The sequence below is a fragment of the Eublepharis macularius genome, chromosome 2 (genome assembly GCF_028583425.1).
Source record: "Eublepharis macularius isolate TG4126 chromosome 2, MPM_Emac_v1.0, whole genome shotgun sequence".
Classification (NCBI taxonomy): domain Eukaryota; kingdom Metazoa; phylum Chordata; class Lepidosauria; order Squamata; family Eublepharidae; genus Eublepharis; species Eublepharis macularius.
Genome location: NC_072791.1, coordinates 64570655 through 64585077, shown reverse-complemented (window position 1 = coordinate 64585077; position 14423 = coordinate 64570655). Strand labels below are relative to the sequence as shown.

At 41.9% G+C, this 14423-nt stretch overlaps 1 protein-coding gene across 4 annotated transcripts in view; it reads left to right on the top strand.

Moving 5' to 3' along the window:
- Positions 1-14423, top strand: part of PLCB2 (phospholipase C beta 2) — a 93415-nt gene that overhangs the window by 47412 nt on the left and 31580 nt on the right. For all 4 annotated transcript variants that reach the window (XM_054972226.1, XM_054972225.1, XM_054972224.1 and 1 more), the window contains exons 16-20: positions 5855-5951; positions 8807-8891; positions 9861-9985; positions 12651-12805; positions 13795-13959. In XM_054972226.1, coding sequence (XP_054828201.1) covers positions 5855-5951; positions 8807-8891; positions 9861-9985; positions 12651-12805; positions 13795-13959 — 627 coding nt within the window. The remainder of the gene's footprint in view (positions 1-5854; positions 5952-8806; positions 8892-9860; positions 9986-12650; positions 12806-13794; positions 13960-14423) is intronic.

The following is a 14423-nucleotide window of genomic DNA, read 5'->3' as shown; positions in this document are numbered from 1 at the left end:
CCCAGTAACTTGATTATGGTAGCCTAATGGGCATAACAAAAATATTCTGTTATGAAATAGTTAAGTTAATTAACACATTTTTTCCCTGCCAAATGGAATGTGTGATATTTACGTGACTGGGGTGCAGGATTCAAACATCTCTTTTACTGACTCTAAAAATTATAGCATTTAATTTAAGTTGCTGATCCTTTTATTTTCTTACTTAGTGAATGTTAATTATTTTCATATTCATCTTCTTGATGGGACTGTTGGGAAGTTTAAGATCCTGTCCTAATCTCACTGTCTCTATGAAAGCGCAGCTGAAATAAATGGGATATATCCTAATTGAATAGCTGAAAGTTCACAGCATAGTGGTAATTATTTTTATTGGCCTCAGTCCAATTCTGTGTAATCACACCAATTAAGGCTTTCTTTGGGAGAGTATCAAAGACAGGGACTACCTTCACCCTCCTAAACGCAACACTTTCATTGGTACCTTTTAAGTTTTACTCTGTGGTGCAAATAGCCACATGTGTGTGTTGGGGAGGGGGAAGGAAATAGAAACATAGAATCATAGGGTTGGAAGGTACCTCTAGGATCATCTAGTCCAACCCCCTGCACAATGCAGGAAATTCACAATTACCCCCCCCACCCCCCGCCTGCCCCAGCGACCCCTGCTCCATGCTCAGAAGATGTCAAAACGCCTCCAGGATCCCTAGGCGAACTGGCCTGTGAAAAATTGCTACCTTACCCCAAGGTGGCGATTGGCATTACCCTGGGCTTGTAAGAACTAAACACTGATGTAACCCATTCTGCCCTCCCCCTCATGATCTGCCCAGATTCACAGAATCAGCATTGCTGTCAGATGGCCATCTAGCCTCTACTTTAAAACCTCCAAAGGAGAGCACACCACCTCCCAAGGAAGCCTGTTCCACTGAGGGACCACTCTAACTGTTAGGAAGTTCTTCCTAATGTTTAGCCAGAAACTCTTTTGATTTAATGTATTGTCGAAGGCTTTCACAGCCGGAGAACGATGGTTGTTGTGGGTTTTCTGGGCTGTATTGCCGTGGTCTTGGCATTGTAGTTCCTGATGTTTCGCCAGCAGCTGTGGCTGGCATCTTCAGAGGTGTAGCACCAAAAGACAGAGATCTCTCAGTGTCACAGTGTGGAAAAGATGTAGGTCATTTGTATCTACTCAGGAGGGGTGAGGTTGAGCTGAGTCATCCTGTAAGGGAAAATCTGATTAATAAGTGCAATAGTGTCTTTTACTGGAACCTTGGTAAACAGGGATACAACATCAAAACTGACAAGTATGTCTTGTGGATTGAGTTTCAGAGAACTGATTTTGTTGATGAAATCTGCTGAATCTTTGATGTAAGACGAGGTTTTCCCGATGTGGTCCTGCAGGAGATCTGCCAGATGTCTAGCTAATTCATATGTCGGTGAACCAATGGCACTCACAATGGGTCGGAGTGGGGCTGAATCCTTATGTATTTTGGGGAGTCCACATAGTCTAGGTGGCTGTGCTTCAGTCTTGCATAGTTTTCTCTGCGTGTCGGGATGTAGTGAGGAATTCTTGATCAGCGCATTTGTTAGCCTGGTGATTTTGCGAGTGGGATCTCGTTTTAGTTTTTCCCAGAGGATGTAACAGCCTTATTCCACCATTGTCTGACAACCAGTTACTTCCAATGGGACAATGAATTCTATGAACAGATGGATGGGGTGGCCATGGGGAGCCCACTCAGCCCAGTTATAGCAAACTTCTACATGGAAAGTTTTGAAAAAACAGCTCTAGAATCAGCACCCCACAAACCTAGTGTATGGTTCCAGTTTGTGGATGATACATTTATCATTTGGAGCCATGGGGAGGAAGAATTGATGGGGTTTTTAAATCATCTCAACAACATCCACCTGAACATACAATTCACAATGGAGAAAGAAATCGAGGGAAAACTCCCATTCCTGGATACCTTGGTCATACGCAAAGCAAACTTTCAGTTAGGTCACAAGGTCTACAGGAAACCAACTCACACTGATCGGTACTTACACAAAAACTCCAATCACCACCCCCGACAGAAAAGAGGCATAATGAAAACATTAGTGGATCGTGCAAGACGGATATATGAGCCGCACTTTCTCAGTGAGGAAATTAATCATCTAAACCATGCACTTCAGGCAAATGGCTACTCCAGAAATGAAATCCGAAGAGCAATCAAACCCAGGATGAATCAAACAACCAAGGAAAAACAGTCTCCTACAGGAAAAGTGTTTTTGCCATATATCAAAGGAATTACTGATCAGATGGGAAAGCTTATGAAAAAGCATAACCTTCAAGCAGTATTCAGACCCACCCGAAAAATACAACAGATGCTACGATCAGCAAAAGACAGTAGAGACCTCCTCACCTCAGCAGGAGTATACCGTATACCCTGCAGCTGTGGACAAGTGTACATCGGGACCACAAAGCGTAGCATCCAGACAAGAATAAAAGAACATGAAAGACACTGCAGACTTGGACAACCTGAAAAATCAGCAGTGGCTGAACATAGCCTAACACAAACAGGGCACAGTATCTTATTCCAGGACACCAAAAGACTGGACAACACTTCCAACTACTTTGTCAGACTGCACAGGGAAGCCATTGAAATTCACAAGCATAAGCAAAACTTCAACAGGAAAGAAGAAGCCTTAAGAATGAACAGAGCATGGTTTCCAGTTCTGAAAAACACTAGGCTAACAAAACACTCTACACCCGACAATAGCTCTGCAGAGAAGATTAGCACATCAAGCACCAATCCATATGCAAAAGAACCTCCTCAGGACACAGTGAAGCCTCCCGCCATTAGCATTCCACACCCTGGGAAACTCTTACAGGATGACTCAGCTCAACCCCACCCCTCCTGAGTAGATATAAATGACCTGCCAACATCTTTTCCACACTGTGACACTGAGAGATCTCTGTCTTTTGGTACTACACCTCTGAAGATGCCAGCCACAGCTGCTGGCGAAACGTCAGGAACTACAATGCCAAGACCACGGCAATACAGCCCGGAAAACCCACAACAACCATCTTTTGATTTAGTTTCAAGCTGTTGGTTCTGGTCTGACCTTCTGGGGCAGCAGAAAACAACTCTGTGCCATCCTCTATATGAAACTCTTCAAGTATATGAAGATGGTTATCATGTCACCTCTCAGTTGTCTCCTCTCCAGGCTAAACATTCCAAGCTCCTTCAACCTTTCCTCAAAGGGCTTGGTCTCCAGACCCCTCACCATCTTCATTGCCCTCCTCTGGACACATTCCAGCTTGTCTATATCCTCCTTAAATTGTGGTGTCCAAAACTGAACACAATACTCTAGGTGCGGTCTAACCAGGGCAGACTAGAGCGATACCATCACTTCTCGTGATCTGGACACTATGCTTTGGTTTATACAGCCCAAAACCACATTTGCCTTTTTAGCTACCATATCACACTGCTGATTCATGTTCAGTCTATGGTCTACTAAGACCCCTAGATGGTTTTCACACATACTACTGTCTCCCCCATCCATTTGCATTTGATTTTTCCTTCCTAAATACAGAACATTGCATTTATCTCTGTTGAAATTCATTTTATTTGTTTAGCCTAGTTTTCCCGCCTGTCAAGATCCTGTATCCTTACTCTGTCTTCAACCGTATTTGCTAACTCTCACAATTTAGTATCATCTGCAAATTTAATAAGCATTCCCTCTATTCCTTCATCCAAATCATTTATAAAAATGTTGAACAGAACAGGTCCCAGGACTGATCCCTGAGGCACTTCACTTGTCACTCTTCTCCAAGAGGATAAGGAACCATTAACTAGCACTCTTTGGGTGCAATCTGCCAACCAGTTACAGATCCACCTAATAGTAATAGGATCCAAACCATGTTTTACCAACTTGTCAACAATGTGGAACCTTATCAAAAGGCTTACTGAAATCGAGATAAACTATGTCAACAGCATTCCCCTGGTCCAGCAAGGTAGTAACTTTCTCAAAGAAAGAGATAAAGTTAGTCTGACATGACTTGTTCTTGAGAAACCCATGCTGGCTTTTAGTAATAATTACCTAATAATAATAACATTGGATTTATATACTGCCCTTCAGGATGATTTAACACACACTCAGAGTGGTTTACAAACTATGCCATTATTATCCCCACAACAAAACACCCTGTGAGGTGGGTGGGGCTGAGAGAGCTAGAAGCTGTGACTGACCCAAGGTCACCCAGCTTGCTTCAAGTGGAGGAGTGGGGAATCAAACTCAGTTCTCTAGATTAGAGAACCGCACTCTTAACCACTACACCAAACTGGCTCTCACGGCTAATCCTTTCTAAATGCTCAGGGACTGACTGTTTGATGATTTGTTCTAAAACTTTTCCAGGTATAGATGTCAAGCTGATGAGTCAGTAGTTACCTGAATCATCCTCCTTTTCGCCCTTCTTGAAGATGGGGACAACATTTGCCCACCTACAATCTTCTGGCATCTCGCCTGATCTCTAAGAATTCTCAAAAATAATGGACAGAGGCTCAGAAATTACATCTGCGGGTTCTTTTAGTACCCTTGGGTGCAATTCATCTGGCCCTGAGGACTTAGTTCCATTTAAAGAAACTAGGTTTTTACTTACTACCTCTATGCTGATCCTAGGCCATAACTCCTTTTCTCCATCATGTGTTCTGTTATTACCATATTGAGCACCATTTCCCTTGCAGGAGAAGACTGTGGAAAAGTGGGAATTGAGCAGTTCTGCCCTCTTTTCACCGACTGTTAAAATTTCACTTTCCTGTCCCTGCAATGGGCCTACCATGTCCTTGCTCTTTTTCTTACTTTGAACATAAGCAAAGAACCCTTTTTTGTTGTTTTTAGCATCTCTTGCTAGCCTAAGCTCATACTGAGCATTAGCTTTTCTAACCCTCTCCCTACAAGCATTGGTTATTTGTTTATATTCATCCTTGGTTATAAGGCCCTCCTTCCATTTCCTAAATGAGTCTTTTTTATTTCTCAATTCATTCGAAAACTGTTTATGAAGCCACCATGGCTTCTTTAAGGTCCTCCCATTTTTCCTTCTCACAAGAATCATTTGAAATTGTGCTTTAAATATTTCGCTTTTAAGAAACTCCCACCCCCCTTGAACTCCCTTCTCCTTAAGTATTTCTGATCATGTGATTCTTTCCAGCATAGCTTTCAGTTTGTGGGATTGCAATCCAAGGGGTAAAGGTAAACCTACCTCTTCCCCTAGCTCTTTGGGCCTGATGCAGTTTCAACCTTCCTGCGGATGTTTTGAAAGAAATCTTATCATGGCTCTCCAGCATCTCGTCCAGCTTGGCCCATGCATGTTATCATGGCAGCCTGGACTAGATGAGGAGCCGCACATAGTCCTATCTGATCTTCACCCAGCCTAGGGTATATACATGAATGGGTGTATTTTTGCATGTGTGCACCCTATCCCTAGCTAGATCATCACATTTTTAATGAGCTTTGAGATCTTTTATTGGAAGTTGTCATAGAAACACAAGAGCAACTATTGTTGAGGAAGAAAGCTCTGTGGTCTTCACAGCCGCAATTTTGAATTTTATCCAGCGATTGTTCATCAGGATTTCACCAACGACTGGATAAAACTGGGCTTCATGTAAACCATTCTGTATGTCTAGGTTTCTGTGACCAGCAGGGTAGGTGTGTTAGCCTGTTGCAGCAAAACGAATAGGCGTTTGTGGCACCTTAGAGACTAATAAATGTCCATTATAGTGTAAACTTTCATGGAGTCTTGTGCTTCAATTAAAATATGTTAGACTTTAAGGTGCCAGAAGACTCCAGTTTGTGTTTCTGTTTCCCCTTTAACTGTCCTTGTTTTGTTTAGGGTACTGCAGGTCTGGAAGTGACCGCTTATGAAGAAATGTCCAGCTTGGTTAATTATATTCAGCCCATCAAATTTGACACGTTTGAAATCTCAGCACGTAAGGAAGATTTTTTCCCTGATTAATTAATATGTTTTCAAATAGTTATAGCAAGATTTACCGTGTGTCTGCATTTGCAGGCATTTGGGTGTCATCTGCTTTCTGTCCTCTTAGGACTTAACTATGAGCAGAACCACAAGTGACAAAAGGCACAGATTGAACACTTGTCTGCTTCCCTCAAGTTTTGATGGGAAATGTAGGCATCCTGGTCTCGCAGCTTCTCTCTCTGACTGCTGTCCAATGGACTTTTCAACTGTCACTTGTCCAACATTCCGCCAAGCTGCCTACATTTCCCATCAAAACTTGAGGGAAGCAGACAAGTGTCCAATCTGTGCCTTTTGTCACTTGTGGTTCTGCTCTATATCTTGCAAGCTCTATAGAAAGAAAATCAGTCAAGGGAGGCAATATGGAGCAGGCAGAGAAAGGGTTTTGTACCCCCTCTTCTTTCTTTTCTGCTCCAATTGCCCTCTCCAGAGGCTGCTTTCCTACTTCCAACATATTCTCTCTTCTGTACTGAAAGTGATTTTGGAGTTGTCTGTGTATGATTCTATTTACAAACTGACATGCAACAAAATGCATAATTTAGCGACCTTTGAGAAGAAAGGCAGCATAAAAAGACAACTAACAGTACAATGCTAAGCACAGTTATATCCTTCTAAGTCTATGGAAGTCAATGAGCTTTGAAGACAGTAACTCCACTTAGGATTGCATTGCAAGTTATTGTTGTTGTTATTAAATAATAATGTCATTTATCATCTGCCTTTCTTACTGAGATTCAAGGCTGATTACACAGAGTAAGACAAATATGATCAATAGCTGGGATAAATAAATATTCATATAATGGCAAAATGAAACCCAGTACGGCAGACCTCATCAGACTAATTCTTATGCAGAAGAGCTTTGCTTGCAGGAATTCTGACATGTTTAAATGTTGACATCTTTGTTGCAGATGGGGAGGGAGTTCTCTGATACAAGCATCCACTCGTACAAAGACAAAAGTTAGTGTCTGACGCAAGCTGCGATATTAGTGGCATAATTAGATAAGAGGGAAAGTCCAGCAACTTAGGTTGGATACCAAAGCACCACAGTTTCAGGTAGGGGCTAAGGAGAACAAGATCAGGAGCAACACAAATTTCAACATGCCTTGGCCACAGACAGGAAGTTTCAGCCCACGAGAAGCCTTTTCCTGCTTCCTTTCCCTAGGGCTGCTGGAGTCTGACAAGCTTTGATCAATGATCAAAAATACCAGGTTCTTGAATTTTATGTAATAGTTGCCAGGCTCTTCAAACTGGCCTGAATTCATGGCATGGGTGGTAGTGGGGGAAGCAGGGAAATGGAGATTTTAACTCTTTCCCTCCCATGCCTTTTTCCTGGTCTAAGTTTTCCCCTCACAAAACTATTATTTGCCATGCTGGAGAAAATATACATAGGGCAAAATGCAGTTTGGGGGTGTGACTTAGATCAGAAAAATGACATTGATGAGAGAGGATTCCAGCACTATGGCCCTAATCTAGTTTGGGATCCCTGTCCTGCTGCGTTTGAATAAAATTAAATCCAGTCACTGGTTTCCCATGCTTCAGCTAGTCTCACCCTTACCGGGCATTTACATTCAGTCATACAGAGGTGCACCAAGCCAGAGAAACGTCCCTGTGACAATAGAGTTTCTGTGTGGTCAACACTTGCCTGACTGAGAGCTGAACTTTGTCCCTGCTTGCCCTGCCTCCTCCACAGCCACCATAATCAACTATTTGGGAGAGAGAGAAGGTTGTGTACTTGAAGCCATGTATCATGTTCCTTCCATGCTTTCATTATATCTGCCAAGGTTTATCAAAAGATTCATGAACTTGGGCCAAGTACTGAGTGGCCTTGTGAAGATTTATAGAACTGATGCAAAAACTTGATGAAATGCAGAACTTGTCCCTCAAGTTTTGGCTTCAAGTGAATCATTGTCAGACATAAAATTACTGGCGTTATGAGCCTTCCTGTGTTTTTGCTAAATATACATTTGGACAGATTCCTGCTCCATAAATCCCTCAGCAAGAAGAAAGACTAATTCAGACAGCCTGGAAATGAAACAAAGGGCTAATTAGGATCATGCATTACAAAAAATTAAATTGCTGTTGTACGAAATCAGTTCATGGTCTTAGAAGTAAGGGACAAACAGAAGGACATAAACAGGTGGAAGAGGAAAATCAAAAAGAGTCCAGTAGCACCTTTAAGACTAACCAATTTTATTTTAGCATAAGCTTTCGAGAATCAAGTTCTCTTCATCAGATGCCTGATACAGAGACTGTATCAGGCATCTGATGAAGAGAACTTGATTCTCGAAAGCTTATGCTAAAATAAAATTGGTTAGTCTTAAAGGTGCTACTGGACTCTTTTTGATTTTGCTACCACAGACTAACACGGCTAACTTCTCTGCATCTATGAGGTGGAAGAGGAATGTTGTGAAGTACCTCATGGTGATGTCATGATGTTCCTATTGCAGTAGTACAACAATTACATAGCAAAAGACATGCAACCACCATGCCTGATAGGATGAGTGACTCCATTTACTCTTTTGGTAAGCAGTTGATTGCTGATTGTGGATTGCTCCCAGAACAAAAGCAATTGCTGGATGATGTTGTCTGGGTGCTCCAGTAGTGACATTGTACCTTTCCTGGATAAATTTATTATGTCTGGAAAGACCTCTCCAAAGCCCAAGTCTACTTTTATATGTCTTGTTTGAGAAAAGAAGACACTGGGATAGCAGCGGGGCGGGGGGTTGATGTTAGACTGCAAATGGGAAAGAAGTATTTGGAGCTATAATACTAGGAATGAGGCATGTTTTATATGTCCCTTGTTTGTTTTTCCAGAGAAGAATAGAAGTTATGTCATTTCCTCTTTCACTGAGACGAAGGCTTATGAACTATTGTCCAAATCTTCCATCCAGTTTGTAGAGTATCCTTATTTTATTGCCCCTGCTTTCGTAATTGTACCCTAATGATGGTGATCATAAGTATAGGTGTGTACATTTTTTTGTTTTTGGTTCATTTTAGGTTTTAAAAACTAAAAAATTCTTTAAATTAATTCTTTAAACTATTCATTTTAGCTATTCGATTTATTTTCTTTTGGTTTCAGTGGGGAAGATTTCTGATTGTTAGCCCCTCAACCACTCACCCACCCACCCACACAATGAAATTCTCAGGGATGATGACTTTCACTCAAGAGATTCAGTCTGCCAAATTTCAGACAGGAAAATGTAAACTTTCTATCTTATGGAAAATGGCAGAGCAGCCAAATAAGGTCCAGGCTAGATGCAATGACATCCTCCTGTCCATCACCAGGACACCACTGCCATTTTGAAAATTTCAGAAGGCCCACAACACAGCAAAGTGAGCCCTGACCCACTCCCACATGCCTTATCAAGTGCTGAAAGAGCAACACACACTCCTGCAGCTGTTTTGGCAATTAACAAGGCACAGGGGGGGGGGGGGAACAAGAGCACCTCAGCCTGCCAATCTGCAGCATTTTTAAGTCACTTTGAAATGGCGGTAGCATCCTTGTGGTGGATGTGAGGCCTTCATCACACCTAGTTTGTCCCTAAAAGGGAACATTTGGCAAAATATAAACCAAAAATTAAATGCTATTGAACACCATATAGAATTTACTACTTTGAAGGAGATTTATGATGTATTAAGTGGTCCCTTTGTTCTCTTCCGATTGTATCACTCTGCTATACAGTGTGAATTTAAATAGAGGCAGTATGGGAAAGGATTTTCATTGTCTGTATTTTATCTCACGTGCTTGCCTGTTGCACTCATTAAATACCAATAACCATTTTTCTTATTTTAAAAAATGATCCAGTACTCCTAGGATATGAATACCATAATAATGTGTAGAGGTGGATTTCTTAGCAAATATATTCAGTTATAACAAGAGGCAGATGAGCCGAATTTATCCCAAGGGCACCCGTATGGATTCTTCAAACTACATGCCTCAGATGTTCTGGAATGTTGGCTGCCAAATGGCGGCCTTAAACTTCCAGACAACAGGTGAGTGGTGGGTCTCTCACAGCTTCTTACCATTTGGGTCTGCTCCCACTTTCAGTCATTTTCTCACGTTTGCATACATTTCCCAAAGCTGTTTCATTTCCTATTTTTCTTCTCCCTTTCATCTTTTCTAGTCCTCATTCATTTATATTCCTTCATTTGCTCATTTCTTATTGGGCCTTTTTTGCAGCTGACATATTGTTAGAAAATAAGCATCCTTTTCAAAGAAATAATACTATGAAAAGTGGAAGGTAGTAGGAAATAATGCTAGGAAAAGTGGATAGCAATAGGAAAAGAGGAAGACCCAACATAAGATGGCCTGACTCAACCAAGGAGGCCATATCGTCCAGTTTGCAAGACCTGAGCAAGGCTGTTAACAATAGGACAAATGGAGGTCTTTCATAGGGTTGCCGTAAATCAGAAGTGATTTGACTGCACATAACACTCAAGACAGACAAACAGACAAGACTGAGGCTGAAACTGTGTTATGAACATGTACTCATGTGGTCAGATATATTAAACCACCATGAAGAAGACTGGTTTTTATCCTTATTTCAAACATAGTTAAATATAAATCTAATAACAAACATGAATGATAAAGAAAATCACATGGTGAGTTCGCCCTTAATATAAATGTCTGTAAGTAGGACTTGGAATTTCTTAGGACTGGTGATATAGGGAAAGCAGGTAGGCATGGGCAATGAGGACTTTTGAGAAAGCAGATAACATACAGAGATATCAGGATAAAAAAAGAAGACCAGCACTTGATATTGGGCAACACCAAGGCCAGATGCAAGAAGAAAAGGAAGACAATATTGGAATAATGGGTAGAGCCTACAGTGTAACTGGAAGAACCTCTTATTTCATACAAGGACAAATGGATGGTTATCACCACCCTGATGTGGAGTTCTGCTTGGCTGAGTTTTCATAATAGGGTAAGTGGAGCAATTGGACACTGCCTACAACAGTTTCCATATGCTGGTGCAAATGATGATGCCAGATGCTTGCTATAGCCCTGACCTAGCAAGTCAGGTCACATGACAGATGCCTGAATTCAGTATTGATGTACAATAAATGTAGACTGCAGCAAAGTCTGTACTTGTGCAGTTGTCCTCCTAGTATCTGCATTTGAGCGTCTAACACACCATCATTTCACCCAGTCTAATTTCATTATATTGATGAAGAAAATTAGGAGGTCCAGCATTTTCTGCTTGGGACACAACAACTCATACGATTTTTTCCCCTCTGTTTGCCCTAATTTCTGCCCTCATTTTCCTTTCTCTTTACACCATATGTAAAAGGTGCTGATGTATGTACTGAAGAACAGAGATGGAAAGTAAAGAGAGGTTTAATGAAAGGGAGGGTGTTCCCAGAGGGAAATGGGTGAGGAAATGAAAAGAAGAGCCAAGCTACAAGTGACGCCTTACACAGCTTGTCAGCTTCCCTCAAGTTTTGATGGGAAATGTAGGCATACTGGTTTTACAGCTTGGCTCTCCATTACAGCTGCAAGACCAGGATGCCTACATTTCCCATCAAAACTTGAGGGAAGCTGACAAGTGTCCAACCTGTGTCAGGCATCACTTGTAGCTTGGCTCTCAGACATTGTTGGAAGAGATAGTATAGTGGAATGAGTCAGTGAGAACAGACTTGAAAGGTAAACAAGAGAATGGAGGTACAGAGGGAATGACGGGGGAATGGAATGAAGGGTGTCAGGAGCACTGAGGCTGACATGTTCACATACATTTCAAGTTTGATCTGAAATCCTGTTCACATGAAACAGAAATGGCATAAGGACAATGGAGGGAAAGCATCAGGCTTCAATTTTCCCCATTAGCTTTTGCTTCTTTGTTAACTTGGGGGCTGTTTTCACACATCTTACTGGCTGCTGGAATGTTGTGCAAAACTCCCAGCAGACAGCCTCTTCTCGCGTGAAATCATGCCAGAAAGATGCTGTTATCTGGGAGTTTTGTGTGAACTCGCATCTTCCTGGGGTGATTTCGCACAAGAAGAGGCTGTCTGCTGGGAGTTTTGCACAACATTCCGGCAGCCAGTAAGACGTATGAAAACAGCCTTGATTAATTTCCCCCGTGTATATTTACCAACTTTCCAAATCTGACTTTTTCTCTGTTGATGCAGTGGTGGAAAGTGACTTTCCTACACAAAAATGATAACCCGTATAGCAAAATAATTACATTGAAGTATACCTAAACCCATATATGTCTGATGAAGTGGGATATTGTCTGAAAAACAGGAAGATTTTTGGCAGTCTTGCTTCCCACTGCAAACCTCCAACTCCCCTCATGCTCTTCTTGGGGACTTCCCTTTTCCTAGGAGCACCATTGAGGGGGGGCTTTTTGGGCTATAGTAGGAGGGAACAGGGGAAGATGTTCTACTCTAGTAACAAAAGTTCTGTCAGGGGAGAGTTGCTACAGGATCCAAGCCAATAAATCAATACTAGGGTACTTTTAAAAAATTCCTTTGGTAAAAGACTACTCTGACAGGTGCTCCTATTACACAAAACAACCTTCCCATGTAAAGAGGGCTAATCCCTTGTGTAAAGCGTGCTGAGAGGTCTTGGACAGAAAGATACTATTGAAGCGTAATGTCATCAATTTTCCATATATAAACCAACAGCTGCACTTGTTTTTGTGGCTTCTTCCTCTCACAGATGCCGCCATGCAACAGAACCTGGCCCTCTTTGAATTCAATGGGCAGAGTGGCTACCTCCTCAAACATGACTTCATGCGCCGGCCAGATAAGCAATTTGACCCTTACTCTGTGGACCGCATTGATGTAGTGGTGGCAAGCACATTGTCAATAACGGCAAGTACAAACCACTAAATTGTTGCTGGACTTATGCTTTCACCAGGAGTATGTACAAGACCAAGGCTTCCTTATCAGGGCTCTTCATAGGAAAATGTGCAAGCAGGTGATACTATTATGAAAACATCTTATTTTTCCAGTGTTAATAAATTGCATAAAAATAGAAAATTACCATTTGCCTCATTGAATAATTCTGTTGCAGCAAAGGACAACACAGGTACACTTCTAAACAGGAAACTCTGAGCCCCCTCCAATCATGTGACACAGCTCAACTGGAGTTGTACCACTTCAGCATGCAGCTGGGGATTTGTTTGAATGCTCCTCTTCCCAAACATTAGGGTTACACAAAGTGTTCACACTTGTACATTTTCAGTGGAGAAGTCATACTTTCTGGTGGCTGGAGATGTCCCTCACTTTTCTCATTTTGTTTATTTCCGTACTTGATCTGATTGCACATGTGCGCACACCCTTTTTTAAAAAATCAGTCATCTTATTCCTGGAAATAGCTTAACATCACATAGCAGACCAGTTTGACTAATCAAGGAACGGAGGACTAATTGAGAACAGTGGAAACTGATTCAGAGTGACAGGGCTGTTTCCTTCTTCACAATGTCTTCACTGTCAATACACAAAAACCTCTGAGCCAGTTTGAGCCTCCCCCAGAAAGGTGCTTTTCATGAAAGATGAAATTCTTTCTAAAAAGCAGTCCTCGCCTCTGCTCAGGATTTCCAAAAAAACTTCCTGCATTTAGTAATGTAGTATATTGTGGGAAAAACTAGGCTACCTGTGATGTCTGCTTTGTATAGGCAGGGAGTCTTTGATATATAGGAGCATTGAATGCTTTCTGGAGTGATGTGGTCCCAGGATCAGCCTCATAAAGAATGAAGCAAGGCAGACATGCCTCTAAAATAAAGAGAAAGCCAGACACTACGGACAGTTCTGGGTTTAAAATGGGATATTGTGCTGATCTTGTTTGTATTCATTGGTAGATAATTTCTGGCCAGTTTCTCTCAGAGCGCAGTGTGAGGTCCTATGTAGAAGTGGAGTTGTTTGGCCTGCCAGGTGATCCCAAACGCCGATACAGAACCAAGCTGACACCAACTGCAAACTCAATTAATCCTGTATGGAAGGAGGAGGCTTTTGTATTTGAAAAGGTAACAACACTTCAGATCAGTGATTTCTCTTCCAGTGATACGTTTGGTTTAGATTCTGAACTTCCAGGGATGTTTCTACAGGCCAGTAGTAGCATGATACCAACTCTCAGTGTATACTTTACAGACACCCAGGGACACATGGTTCGTCACCATCCTTCTATGCAGCCCCACACTGGGACTGCGCACATGCAGGCCTGCTGTGGAGAGATTTTTCTAGCTTAAAAACTGTTTAGGGGGGCGCTCGTCCGTTCTGCACATGTGCAGCCTCGTTCCTGCTTAAAAACACAGTTGTTAGGGCGAGTGCCCTTGAATTCCCTCAGTTCTCCTTTCAACGCCGTTGAAATAGGTTCTTTCCTAGCATTCTTCAGCATTGTGGTTAGTGTTTCTTCTAAAGTGTCTCAATCTTCTTTGTTTAAAAAGTGCCAACAATGTGGCACAAATATGACCCACACCAACGATCACGA